This window comes from Perna viridis, chromosome 5 (genome assembly GCF_037379345.1).
Source record: "Perna viridis isolate PV_CMFRI_1.1 ecotype Kerala chromosome 5, ASM3737934v1, whole genome shotgun sequence".
NCBI lineage: Eukaryota > Metazoa > Mollusca > Bivalvia > Mytilida > Mytilidae > Perna > Perna viridis.
The window spans coordinates 447,540-461,564 of NC_142449.1; the positions used below are offsets into that span (position 1 = coordinate 447,540).

The window sequence follows — 14,025 nt, forward strand, 5'->3', positions numbered from 1 at the left end:
GTGGGGATGTATTAGAGACACTCGGGCACTCCATATAAAGGCACATTGTAATTTCAAATAAATTTCAGGATTTAAAATCACCCGTTCGGGTAATCATTGCGCCAAACTTCAACTACGCAATTTAATGTCTAATTTTTCCACAGACCTGCATAGGAAAATTATCATCGTATATTAAATTGTGAAATTTAGATGGTCGTCCGTCTATCCATCAATTGGGTTTTCTATTCAGGAACGTTGAAAAGTTTTAAAGCATGAACAAGTTTATCAGTTTTTCATTAAACTTCCATTGTTGATATCAAGCGAAGTAACTCTACAATAAAATTCTATCAGTTTGACCCAACTTGTTTTGTCCCCGAGATGTCAATAGCCGTCAAATACGGATTTACAAGCTAGTAATTTATTACTTGAAATGACAGAACAAAACACAAGGATTATAATACTTGATGTTGCCCATTGTTTCACACCCATAAATTTAACAGAAAAAGTGTACTAATATAAATATATATGTAATAAATTTTAAAATCGAAAGTTGAAACTTTTTTTTAAGAAAAATTGAGAGTTATCGACTTGATATTTCAATTGCAAAATTACACATGTGAACAGATGAAGGATTTTTCATTTCAAATATCAAATAAAATTTTGATAACTGAACTGACACCATGCATCAAAATGAACTCCAAAAAATAAAAATTAATAAAATTGAATGATAACAACAAAACAACTATCCCTCACCTTAAATAAATTACTTTTTGACAAGTTACAATGCATCTTTGCCTTCACTAGATTTCCTTACATTAAGCCAGCTCTATCCAATTTTAACCATGGAAATGTAATATTCAATTAAGTATAAAAAACTCTAACGAATTGGTCAATTTAAAATCAGAAACAGGAACGAACAAGAAATTTCTTAGAATTGTCAAATTAGCAATAGTTTTTCAGGGTATGGTACTTCGTGAAGCAGTTAGATAAACATAAATGTTTTTGGTAATCCCTGCAGCCATAATTCGTCTGCCTACTTTTTCTTGTTTGCCACTTCTGAAATTCATGTAACAGACACGACTTCTGTATTTAATTTGCAAGGTTGTTGGCATAGTCTGAACTAATCTGAGTTCTGGTAAGTTAACTGCTGGCCTCCCTTGGTGGACCTCCCGTACATTACCAGATTATAGCCTTTTAATAAGCATAGAAGAGAAATCTAAGGAGGTGATGGTGGATGAGTGATTGCAACTTAAACTAAAGTCCGAAAGCATTGAATTTTACCATTTCAAATAACTGGAAGAAAACTTTCTTTGGCCATTTCAATGTTTTATGATTATAAATGTAGTACTGTATATATTGCTCAGCTTTATCAACTCCTCCCATGTTTGCTGTACAATCAACAATTAGGATAAACAATATCTTTTCTAGAAAATGTACCAATTTCATTGACTAGGCGACTTACATGTCCTACACTGTCATCATGATTGTGGAGATGACTGATACATTTCTTTTATCTTTCCATATTGTGCCTTGTGGCTAATATGGGTCCTTTTGCCTGAATTGATAATCACCTCTCGTGTTGATATTGGAGTTTTTACACATTACGTCCTTCGGCAAACCTGTCCTGTTTGTACGTACAGTGCCACATGCACCAGTACCATAGTTTCCCCACAATTCAGTTACAAGACAGGGAGAAGTAAAAAAATCAGTATACACATGATAGCCCTGGTCTCTTAGTCTTTCATTAACAATGCAGTTCTTAAACTACAGAGGTTGCTAAGCTTCCTTCAGATCTAAGTTTTGCCTGGGTATATACCAATATACTGTATATAACTATTATCAGAACTTGCCAGCATCCTTATCTTAATACCCCATTTGTTAGGTTTAGAGGGTATATACTGTTTCAGGGATGTACAACCTTTGAAGGGCACCATACATTCATCAATTGTGACATTTCTTCTTAGAATATACCGAGAACCAAAAGTGTCATTTAAATGATTTACCACTGGCCTAATTTTGAACAACGGATCATAGTTGGGATTACCTGGTCTTAGCTCAGCTGCATGATCAGAAAAGTGCAGATAACTCAAAATTTGTGTGTATCTAGGTCATTGTTGAAGAAAATATGGGAGTTGACATGACAGGATCAGTAGACCAGTATAGTTTAGTGCTAGGTTTTTGTTTTATACCAATTTGGTATGTTAGACCAAGAAAAGCTTTCATTTCTGGAAGGGTTGGTGTACTCCATGGCATTTTATTATTACCTGGCATGTTCGTTATTTGGTAATTGGCCTAACTGTTTGTTTTTTTCTATCAAATTTTGTAGAAAACTATCATCAATAAAGAGCTGCCAAAAATCTAAAGCCTCTTTAATGGGTCCATTGTAGTCTGGGGGCCAGTTATTCCCCTAGGTGTAAATATATGGGGCAGATCCCTGTCAATGATATCAAAGCTGGAATGCCAACCATCAACAGTCACCTCTCTCATTGATATTAATGGGTACTTCATTTGCAAGTTCATTTTCAGGGGTTTCATCCGATTCTGAATCATCACCTATACCCTGTTCATGTAGAACATTTCTTAATCTTTCTTCCGCTGCTAAGACTTCCCTCCGAGCATTTACAACATCAGATTCGCTAAAACCTTTAAATTCACTTTCAGATTCATCCGAAGACATGTTTAACACCACAGCAGACGGCCTCTGAACTTATCTAACATAAATATTAGTAGCGCAATACCGAACTCGAACGTATTTTCTATTTCAAGTCAATATTTTCCCCATAAAAACTTACCTATAAGTTCTAGCAGTGTAAAAAGACAAACATTATAATCTTATCTTCAATTTTCGTCCAAATTTACCATTGTTAATTTCAATTACAGCCATAAACCTTCGTTAATAACGAATTTATTTTTTCTAAAAAGCATTGCCATTTTGCAAGATCACATGGCATATGAACTTCCGATCTAATTTTAGCACAGAAAAATTCCATTGTTTTATTTAGTAAAATCTAATCTTGTAAAGCTTTTGGGGTGATGAAGGTGAACAATACAAATCGCTAGATATGTATAATTCTGATTAATTCATTATGAGTGAACTAAGAGAGCGATAAATGGTATAAAAACCAAAGTAAAAAAATCATGTGTTCTATGTACCCTGAAGGATACATTCGCCCTGCGCATTGTGTATCGTATAGGATACATTTGCCTTGAAAGGGTTAAAGATGCGTATTTTAGTTTTGACATACATCTACAATGTACTATTTAAATTTAACAAGTATTTAGTTCCATTTTTGCTCACAAATTCTCAGTTTCCACTATACAGATGACGTTTTATCTTTCAACAATCATAATTTTGGGGATTTGATACATCACATCTACCCCATAGAACTTGAGATAAAGGATACTACAGACACTGTGAAGTCAGCCTCATATCTTGACCTACACTTAGAAATCAATGGTAAAGGAAAACTATTGACCAAACTTTCCAACAAACGTAATGACTTTTCACTCAGAATTGTCAACTTTCCTTTCATCTGTGGCAACATCCCTTCAACACCTGCATAAGGAGTGTTTATGTCACAACTCAAACGTTATGCCAAAGCTCGCCAAAACTACAAAGACTTTTAGTATCACGTTGAATTTTAATAGGCTTCTGGAACAGGGTTATATTGCTACAAGATTGAAGTCATCACTACAAAAGTTTTATGGTCGTCATCATGAACTCGTGGATCGTTATGGTGTATCCATCTACACCATGAAAACTTGATTGTTCAACGTGTCATAGTTAAACTTTCCTCTTTCGTCTGCCCCAGTCTTGACTTTTTAAAAGTAACTGGCCAGTGTTTCTAGGAAAAGCAGAGGATACTTACTCCACCGGTGCACCTGGGCCAAAGTTTTTAGTGGCGTCCGAGTTGCTCATTTGCTCTTGTTACTTTGTAACTTTTGTTTGGGTTTTTACAATTTCTTAGCATAAACAAAAAAAGTATATTTTATTCTTAATTTATGATATAAAATAACATGTACGGTACTTATGCAGCACAATAGATGTTTTTTTTTAGTTTGATTAGTCTAATCATTTCCAGAAACTTTTCAGCCGCTCTTGTGAAAAATGAATCTAATGTTTCATTAGATTAATTACCAAAATAATTTTTTATTTCTTGCTCTTTCATGCAGCCTGGGGCATGGTCGCCCAGGAGCTTAGTAAGGCCTAGAATTCCCATGTCCTCTACTTGTCTACTACGAAGAAAAAAAAAATTGTTGATCCAGCAAAATCCCGCCAATTCGTAGAGTTCGCGGCAGGAGGATATTTCTGTCGCTCAACGGTGACCAGAGGTTCCCCTGTCTAATCACGACCTCTTTTAATACGCAAAATATAGTTCGATACAAATGAAATTGAAAGTAGGGAAAAGATAAACATAACAGTGTACACTATGTACAATAATAGCAATAACAGCAAAATATGCAGATTATAAAAAAAGAAAAACAATATGATTAGGCTGATTTCGCAAGATAAGCCTGTTAAGTGCAGCTCCTAAGTTGGATTTTATTTGACTTTTATAACGTACATTTTACATTTATTTACCAGTGATCCATTTGAAAATACATATAGATATAACATTGGGTTACCCATGGTCCCCTATTGAAACATACATATTGATATAACATCGGGCTATCAATGGTCCCCTATAGGAACATACATATAGATATAACACTGGGTTACCCATGGTCCCTATAGGAACATACATATAGATATAACACTGGGTTACCCATGGTCCCCGTAGGAACATACATATAGATATAACACTGGGTTACCCATGGTCCCCTATAGGAACATAAATATAGATATAACACTGGGTTACCCATGGCCCCCTTTAAGAACAAACATAGATATAAGTTTGGGTTACCCATGGTCCCCTATAGGAACATACATATAGATATAACATTGGGTGACCATTGGTTCCCTATAGGAACATACATATAGATATAACACTGGGTTACCCGTGGTCCCCTATAGGAACATACATATAGATATAACACTGGGTAACCCATGGCCTCCGTAGGAACATACATATAGATATAACACTGGGTTACCCATGGTCCCCTATAGGAACATAAATATAGATATAACACTGGGTGACCATTGGTTCCCTATAGGAACATACATATAGATATAACGCTGGGTTACCCATGGCCCCCTTTAAGAACAAACATAGATATAAGTTTGGATTACCCATGGTCCCCTATAGGAACATACATATAGATATAACATTGGGTGACCATTGGTTCCCTATAGGAACATACATATAGATATAACGCTGGGTTACCCATGGCCTCCTTTAGGAACAACATATAGATATAACATTGGATTACCCATGGTCCCCTATAAGAACATACATATAGATATAACATTGGGTTACCTATGGCCCCCTTTAGGAACATACATATAGATATAACGCTGGGTTACCCATGGCCTCCTTTAGGAACAAACATATAGATATAACATTGGATTACCCATGGTCCCTATAGGAACATACATATAGATATAACACTGGGTGACCATTGGTCCCCTATAGGAACATACATATAGATACCTCCCTAAACTATCTAGATACTTCGCACTACTATCTATATACTTCTAACTTCTATCTTGCTGTTTTTTGCAAGTATCTAGATACACAAAAAATTCTCACGAACATCTTGATACTTCAAAAAGCATCTAGATGTTTCTCACAAATATCTAGATACTTATCAAAAGTATTTAGATACTTCGCGAAAACATTTAAATGCTTCTCACACTATATAGATACTTCCCACAACTATCTAGATGCTTATAACAAATGATATATTTAGATACTTCTTACTGATATCTATAGACTTTGCAAAAGCATCTAGATACTTCGCAAGAGAATCTAGAAGATTCTCACAAATATCAAGAAACACATGTACATATCAAAAGTATCTAAATACTTCTTTCAAGTATCTAGATTCTTCCCATAAGTATCTAGATACCTCGCAATGTGATTTACCGTCTATGTACTGGATTCCTAAACTTCACAAGAATCCATACAAACAACGTTTCATGACTGGATCTGCAAAATGTACCACCAAACCTCTTTCAAAACTTTTAACCTCTACACTCACAACTGTCAAAGAGGGTCTGCAGTCCTACCACAACACTTGTTACTCCCGTAGTGGTATTAATTCAATGTGGATCCTGAAAAATTCAAAAGATCTTTTGGAGACAATCAGTTCAAGACTATTATCTGAATATAATGGCATTAAGACCTATGATTTTTCAACACTGTATACTTCAATTCCCCATACTCAGTTAAGATCCCGACTTAAAAACATTATACATCGTTGTTTTTTCCAAAAAAGATGGTACACCTAGATACAAATATATAGTTCTTGGTAGAGATTCCTCATACTTTGTAAGAAATAATTTCAAATCATACAGAGGAAGATGTTTACAAAATGCTGGAATTTTTAATCGACAACATATTTGTCCAGTGTGGTGAACGTGTTTTTCAACAAACGGTCGGCATTCCAATGGCAACAAATTGTGCTCCTTTACTTGCTGACCTATTTCTTCATTCTTATGAGGCTGACTTTATAGCTGATCTGATCAGAAAGAAAGAATATCGTTTGGCTAGATCCTTCAATCTCAGTTTCCGCTATATAGATGACGTATTATCCTCAAACAATCCTAATTTCGGGGATTTGATACATCGCATTTCCCCATAGAACTTGAGATAAAGGATACTACAGACACTGTGAAGTCAGCCTCATATCTTGACCTACAAGTAGAAATCGATGGTAAAGGAAAACTATTGACCAAACTTTACGACAAACGTGATGACTTTTCATTTAGAATTGTCAACTTTCCTTTCATCTGTGGCAACATCCCTTCAGTTTTGTGTATAAGGGAGTTACTCCTTTTAATATTTAATTATTTATGATTTTTTTTTAAATTACATCATTTGATTCACAGTGTTTATCTATATGTAATTAGTACAAAGTGATGTCTTTTTGCACAGGACTTATAAGGACACTTTCATTTTTTCGACCACATTTTTCTGTTTGATTTTGCAGCAGATATGAAATTTTACCTTTTTGGACCACTTTACTAAAGTCTTACCCCTACCAATGTTTGTCAGAACATAACTGTTTAGGCAAACGTCCATCTGAAATATTGCACAAAGCATTTCTAGACAGAATATAAACAACTCAGGGTACAACACTCCTAAACTAATGTAAAAATCAATAGTAGATAACTTGATTATAAAAAAAAAACCAGAGCATTGCAACTCTCATTTGAGGTAGACATTCAGAATGGCACACCCTTGACATGTTGACAAATCTGAATCTGAATACCCTACAAATGAGAGAGTAAACAAGGGAACCAAGGTTATAGCGGTAATCAAAAGAATGTAATCCAGGGACAAAGACCAGACATGGAAAACAGAAATACACAACAAGGAACATAAAGTAACTAAAATCATACATACAAAGTAACAAAAGTAAATGAGCAACTCGGACTCTACTAAAAACTGGGAGCATGGACCAGGTGCACCGGTAGGGTAAGCGTCCTCTGCTTTTCTAGAAACACCCGCCGAGTTGCTCATAAAAAGTCAAGTCCGGGGTAGACCAACGAGGAAAGGAAAACTATGACCCATTGAATAAATCAGTTTTCATGGTGCTGATGGATACACCATAATGATCCACGAGTTCATGATGACGACCATAAAACTTCTGTAGTGACTTCAACCTGGTAGCAACATAACCCTGTTCCAGAAGCCTATTTGTTAGAGTTCTACCGCGATACAAAAAGTCTGCGTAGTTTCGGCGAGCTTTGGCATAACGTTTGAGTTGTGACATGAACACTCCTTATGCAGGTGCTGAAGGGATGTTGCCACAGATGAAAGGAAAGTTGACAATTCTGAATGAAAAGTCATCACGTTTGTCGTAAATTGTGGTCGATAGCTTTCCTTTATCATCGATTTCTAAGTGTAGGTCAAGATATGAGGCTGACTTCACAGTGTCTGTAGTATCTTTTATCTCAAGTTCTTTTGGGTAGATGCGATGTATCAAATCCCCGAAATTAGGATTGTTTAAAGATAATACGTCATCTATATAGCGGAAACTGAGATTGAGGGATCTAGCCAAACGATATTCTTTCTTTCTGATCAGATCAGCTATAAAGTCAGCCTCATAAGAATGAAGGAATAGGTCAGCAAGTAAAGGAGTACTGTAACTTTATTAAATAACACCATAACAATAAAGTTGAAAATGATAGCCCTTCCCGTATATCCGTTACATCCTTTATTTCGTGCATAATAAAACTAGAACATCGTTGCTTCTAGGAGATAATTCGACTTTCTTTGTGGATATAAACCACTAAAATCCCTAACAACCTTTCGTAGCCAATCATTTGCACGATAGGAGTGACGCTGACAATCAGCTGACTGTTCCTATACTTGGTTTAATTTTCGTTTTCTTGCTAACATACATGTATATACTCAATACTGTTAGACCCGGTTTGCATTCATCTTGGCTATCGTTTGGCGTCTCTCACGGACGGCGTAAAGCATCAAAGAGTTTACACAGTCCCCAGGCATAGTCAAACCGGTGAGTGTGGATCATTGTGTATTCGGGGAAATTAGTTGTCATGTGACCACGTTCATTCGTTACATTTATTAAAATTAATGCACTATAACGTGATTTAATGTCGATCGGTGACCTAGTGATTCAATTCGTAATGTGCACGTTATATACAGTGTTGTATGACCTACAGCAGTATTTGCTGTATTTTTTGACCCAGCAAAATAATTTTTGGGATAAAATCAACACTTTCAGGTGCTTGTAAGACAGATATTGGTGCATCCCAGTCAATTGATGAGATATTTCCAAGGCAAAAAAAATAATGTTATGTTTTCGAGCACTATTCTAAAATTTTGTAGGATCGGTAGGTAGGGATTTTTATTTTCATTTGATATTTTTTATATGAAATAAGTCATAAAGGTACAATGAAAACCAAATATGGAAAGACTAAACACGTAATAGACTTAGTCTACAGCCTAATCCCATTTGGGATTCGGCGCATGAGTATTGTTTTGACAGAGGTGGTAAATGCAAAAAAAAATATCTCAAGTGCCGAATTCCAAAAAGGGATTATCCACGACCAAGAGCACACTCATGGCATGTGTGTTTTCAATTATCTTTTTTTTTCTGAAAGACAATCGACGGCAGAATTTTTATTCTTAAAAATTTCAAATAAGTAGGGGGTCTGAAGGAGGGTCAGTAGGATGACCGGAAACAGTTTTAGGCCTAAACGGACGGTCTATTTATTTACTCCAGTAGTGCTAGAGATTGTCTGGCAAGCCTTTTTTTCTGACTTGGCTTGGGATATCCCAACTTCTGACATACATATATATATGTTGTTTTTTTTTTTTTTTAGAAAAACGCTTTCACCACATTGGGCAAATATGTTGTCGATTAAAAAATTCATAACAACGGTACAGTTTTTGTCCAAGGAAACAGTTTCAGGCTACAAATGTATGTGACTATTTAGAATTAGATAAAATTGTTTAATACAAGATTAGTTGAAATATTGATTTGTGAACCAGTATTGATGGATTTAGCCTTAAAGTCTTTTATATGCCGGTATTTTATTTTTGTTCCATAAGAATTTCGAATGTTTTTCGTTGAGTACATAACTGTAAGTGGAAAAAATTTCCATTATGCTGTTTTATTCTCCTTTGCTAGAGAACTGTTTAACTAGGACTAATGTAAAAACAAAGACATTATAGATGTAAATCATAGCAAATCATACACTACTAATTTGGTCATAAGAGGCCTTTTAGGGAATTGAAAATAGAGCATGTCCTAATTCCGACTTTGCCGAGTTTTCTGGCCGATGCAAAAAAAAAAAAAAGCACACATTCAACCTACCGGTGCACCTGGGCCATGCTCCCAGTTTCAAGTGGAGTTCGAGTTTCTCATTTACTTTTGTATCATTTTAGTTATTTAATGATTAACTTTTCGGCAAAAAAACTCCTTTTATTTTCTATGCAACAATCCCACGTCTGGTGAAATGAAAGTAGATATAAATAACCTCCAATATGTGTAAATTAGTACGCAATCATCTGGCACTATTTAAGGGGGAGCTCTGGTCACCGTTGAGCGACAGAAATATCCTCGTGCGAGTTTGAGTACCAGCTTTGTTTGTTTCGCAAATACTTAAACTGGCATAGGCGATTAAAAATGTTCGATTCTGTTTCGTGTAAAAATTATCATTAAATATTTTTTATCGTCATTTATATATTTATGTTCCGATATGCATGTCCGAAACATTTTAGATGAAACTGCTGCCGAAAGTAATACTAGCTTAATTCCAACTCAGATGTTGTTATAATATAAACCAAGAACGGACTGATAGTCAAAATTAGTATGATGATCAGATCGCCAAGCCCAAAAATTATTACTGTCTGAAATATCCCTTAAGGTAGGGGATACGTAAATATCGCGTCATATAACTTTTCTGAAATTTTGCATGTGGAAAGATCGACTCGAATGCAATCATATAACAGAAAAAATATGACATTGTATTGGAAATCGTTTTCTTTGTACATAGATTTGAAATATACAAGTACAATATTGAAAATACATCAAATACAGGGAAATTTTTGAAAAAAAATATGACAGGTATGAAATTATTTCTTAGTATTGTGAAAAAACGGTGTCTAGAATTTTCTTTAAAAAATAATATATAATTATCAATAGCTATCTATAACGATATAAAAAAAAATCACTTGACAACGGGACTAGTTAACCCTTCATGCTTTCTTAAAGTGGAAATTCTTTCAATTTTTTCTGACTTTTTCTATAACGTCACATATCTTTACATGTTTTTGCGGTTGTGAATGTCCAAACGCTAGGCTTGCTACGACACTTGTTACATATATAGTACGTGTAGCAAAACTAATGAAGAGAAGGCCCTGAACACAGTTTTTTCTTTAGTTTCAAATGAATATTAAAATAATGGAAAAGGTATTTAAAATACCGAAAAGGCAGTTTTCACGATTTATGAATAGCACTTTATAACCATTCTATTTCTGATTGTTATATTTTAACGAAAGAATTTTCTTTTTATTCATTTATTTAACAACTTGTATTTGTATCGAAAAAAGATCTCTTAAAAAAGTAAAATGGACACACGATCGATGCGGTTTTTTCAAAAGTGAAGCGATTGATCGATTCTTTCGTGTTTTTTTTGTTGTTTTTTTTTGTTTTTGTTTTTTTTTGTTTTTGTTTTTTTTTTTGTGTGTGTTACTCTTGGCTTGCCATTGTAAAGTTCTTCGCCGAGTAGCTGTTCTACAACTTCCATGTTCTGCGTTTATAGGCTAATTCCAATTTCAAAGCAGCAATAGTTCTAATACAGATAACACATTTTTCTTAACCATAGCCTTTGAAATTACATTAGACGGAACAGATGTGAACCTTGGATATTAATGTCACAGTTATGTCCAAAACGAATTCATGATGAATTCAACAGCGAAGGTGTGACTTTTATCATTTTTTTTTTCAGCATTTGCAAGACTTTCATTTCCCCGATGGCATCATGAGCGTCATATATGCTGAATAAATTGGTTACTAACGCCACCTGACTAAAGCTTTTCTTTTCAATTTTCCGCTTTACTTTAAACTCTTTCGTAAGCGATAGAGTATTTATAAATCCTACACACTTTTCCTTAAAACTTTCCAACAAGCCATTCTCCTCTAGGGGTCTAATTGAGATGTTTGAATCGTCCTCCCTTTGTTCCGATTTCCATATTGTTTCGGTTTGATTTCTTATACCAGTAGTAGATCAAGTCCCCTCCTTCGTTCCGATTTCCATATTATTTCGGTTTGATTTCTTATACCAGTGGTGGATCAAAAGTCGGTTAAAAATGTCATGCAGTGTTTGGGCAAAAGTAAGCAAATAATAGAATAAAACCAACAACATAAACTATAAAAGCTGAATCAAACGAACTAAAAGTGGCTGCTAGATTGAAAACAACTAGTGTGCTGGTCGATCTTAATTTCAACAGAATTTTAGCACGGCTATCGGAAAAAAGAAATGACAAATAAAATAAGACTTCGCAAAGAAGTATAGTATAGTAATTGTGATCATGCAATTTTCTATGGAATGGTGTTAGTCTATGGTATGGTGTTATTGCCTTATTAATCATCATTTGGCTTTTCTGTGTCAGCTGGTTGACAAAAACAAAGGAATGTAAGAGAGAGAAAAGAAGGGGCAGACTGGAATTAGAGTTGTATCTCAGATATGTGCAACATGAACATAATTTTTTTTCTTATAGGTTCACTTTATTTTTAAAGTTACTCATAAAATGATAAATGATGTACATTTAGTATTGATGTACGCCAAAGAAGACATGCGGTATGTATAAAGAAAATGAATTCCCGAAAACTCATTTATTACGTATCTGATAAATTTCATATACGCACCGGCACCCTCCCTTTAAATATGAGAATACATAGATACAGTGAAAAACTTATGCAGAACACAAATGCTTTCTAGTTTAATTTCATAACCAGACTCAATTTTGTGTTTACATCTCGGATTAATTACGATAACGTAACCCTCCATCCTCATAATTTTTCCCGTGGATGGAAGTTGACGTTATCGTAAATAATCCCAGATCTGCATTCCCCTAAACCTAGTACTGACATTTTTTTCTCTGTGTCTTTTGTTGGTCAAAATGGAATTTATATGAGGGCAATTTTCACATTATACATAAAGTTGCTCCCAAGACCATATATTTTCTTTGATTTTCAATAGACCATTTGGTGCTAACGTTGGGGTGACCTATGAGCATGCGTAGAGCATGATCAATATATATACACTTCCGCCAGGAAAATTCTGTTGTTCTACCCAAGCCCTACCTTGCGGAAGTGTATATTGAGCATGCTCACCAACTTGCCACAAAAAAGTCTATTATGCAAAAACAATAAGAACTACAGTTTTTTTTACACCCTTTAGAACAGTACATCTGCCCAAATTCGACTACTCTTCTACCCTGTCTCCATTCCAAATTGTCGTAATTACTTTCGTCTGCTTCTATTTTTTCAGTTCTCGTGAACGTCTTCTGGGTCTTTTCCGCGAAGGTTATGTAATTTAGTAAAATACAATTAACGAACGAAATATCGATGGGAATTTCGATTGCCTCGGACATTTTATTCAGTGGTCAAAGAGAAATAACTCGCATAGTAACGCAACTTCAACGTTTTTTTCCCGCAATCCGCTAGGGGCGTACATTTACGTACCTCCTACCTTTAGTCTGATATAAGGCATATATAATCTGTAAATGGACGAAGTAGAATATATTGATGTTTTTTTTAAATTCAAATAAGCATGTCTTTTGCAGTTTTAATACATATACTGGGGTTTGTTTTTTCTCATAATTTACCCAACCTTTAAGGTGTGAGTAGGGAGTGTAATATTAAGTCCCTGGTATGAGCCATAAACAGACAAACATTTTGTTTTTGTTTAAGATAAGAAATTAGTAGGATCCCCGTACACCTTTATTTTTTCTTGATTAAGATATTACACTAGAAAATGGCAGCCTTAATTCATACCAGAATTTGTGATAAAAGAGATGATTTTGATTTTCCTGTTGTCAATTTTCCATTCCTAGATGGCGATATTCCTGACACACCCTAGCTCTTACGGTATTTACATTTAACAACTGGTCCGTTTTGCTCGTATTTTTAATAAGAGTAATCAAGATTCTAGAGGAAATCAAAAGAATGTAATCCAGGGACAAAGACCAGACATGGAAAACAGACACACGCAACAAATAATATAAATAAAACATACAAAGTAACAAAAGAAAATGAGCAACTCGGACTCCACTAAAACCTGGGAGCATGGACCAGGTGCATCGGTAGGGTAAGTGTCCTCTGCTTTTCTAGAATCACCCACCGAGCTGCTCATAAAAAGTCAAGTCCGGGGTAGACGAAAGAGGAAAGGAAAACTATGACACG

At 35.0% G+C, this 14,025-nt stretch overlaps 1 protein-coding gene across 3 annotated transcripts in view; it reads right to left on the bottom strand.

The window, feature by feature from the left end:
* LOC148615504 (flap endonuclease 1-like) overlaps positions 1-4,288 on the bottom strand; it is a 40,675-nt gene extending 36,387 nt beyond the window's left edge. For 2 of the 3 annotated variants that reach the window (XM_088581757.1, XM_088581756.1), the window contains exon 1: positions 4,118-4,287. In XM_088581757.1, coding sequence (XP_088437883.1) covers positions 4,118-4,199 — 82 coding nt within the window. In that variant the 5' untranslated portion in view covers positions 4,200-4,287. Of the gene's footprint in view, positions 1-4,117 lie in introns of all 3 variants that reach the window. The other variant, XR_015921997.1, reaches the window with a different exon arrangement.
* Between the last annotated feature and the right edge of the window lie 9,737 nt (positions 4,289-14,025).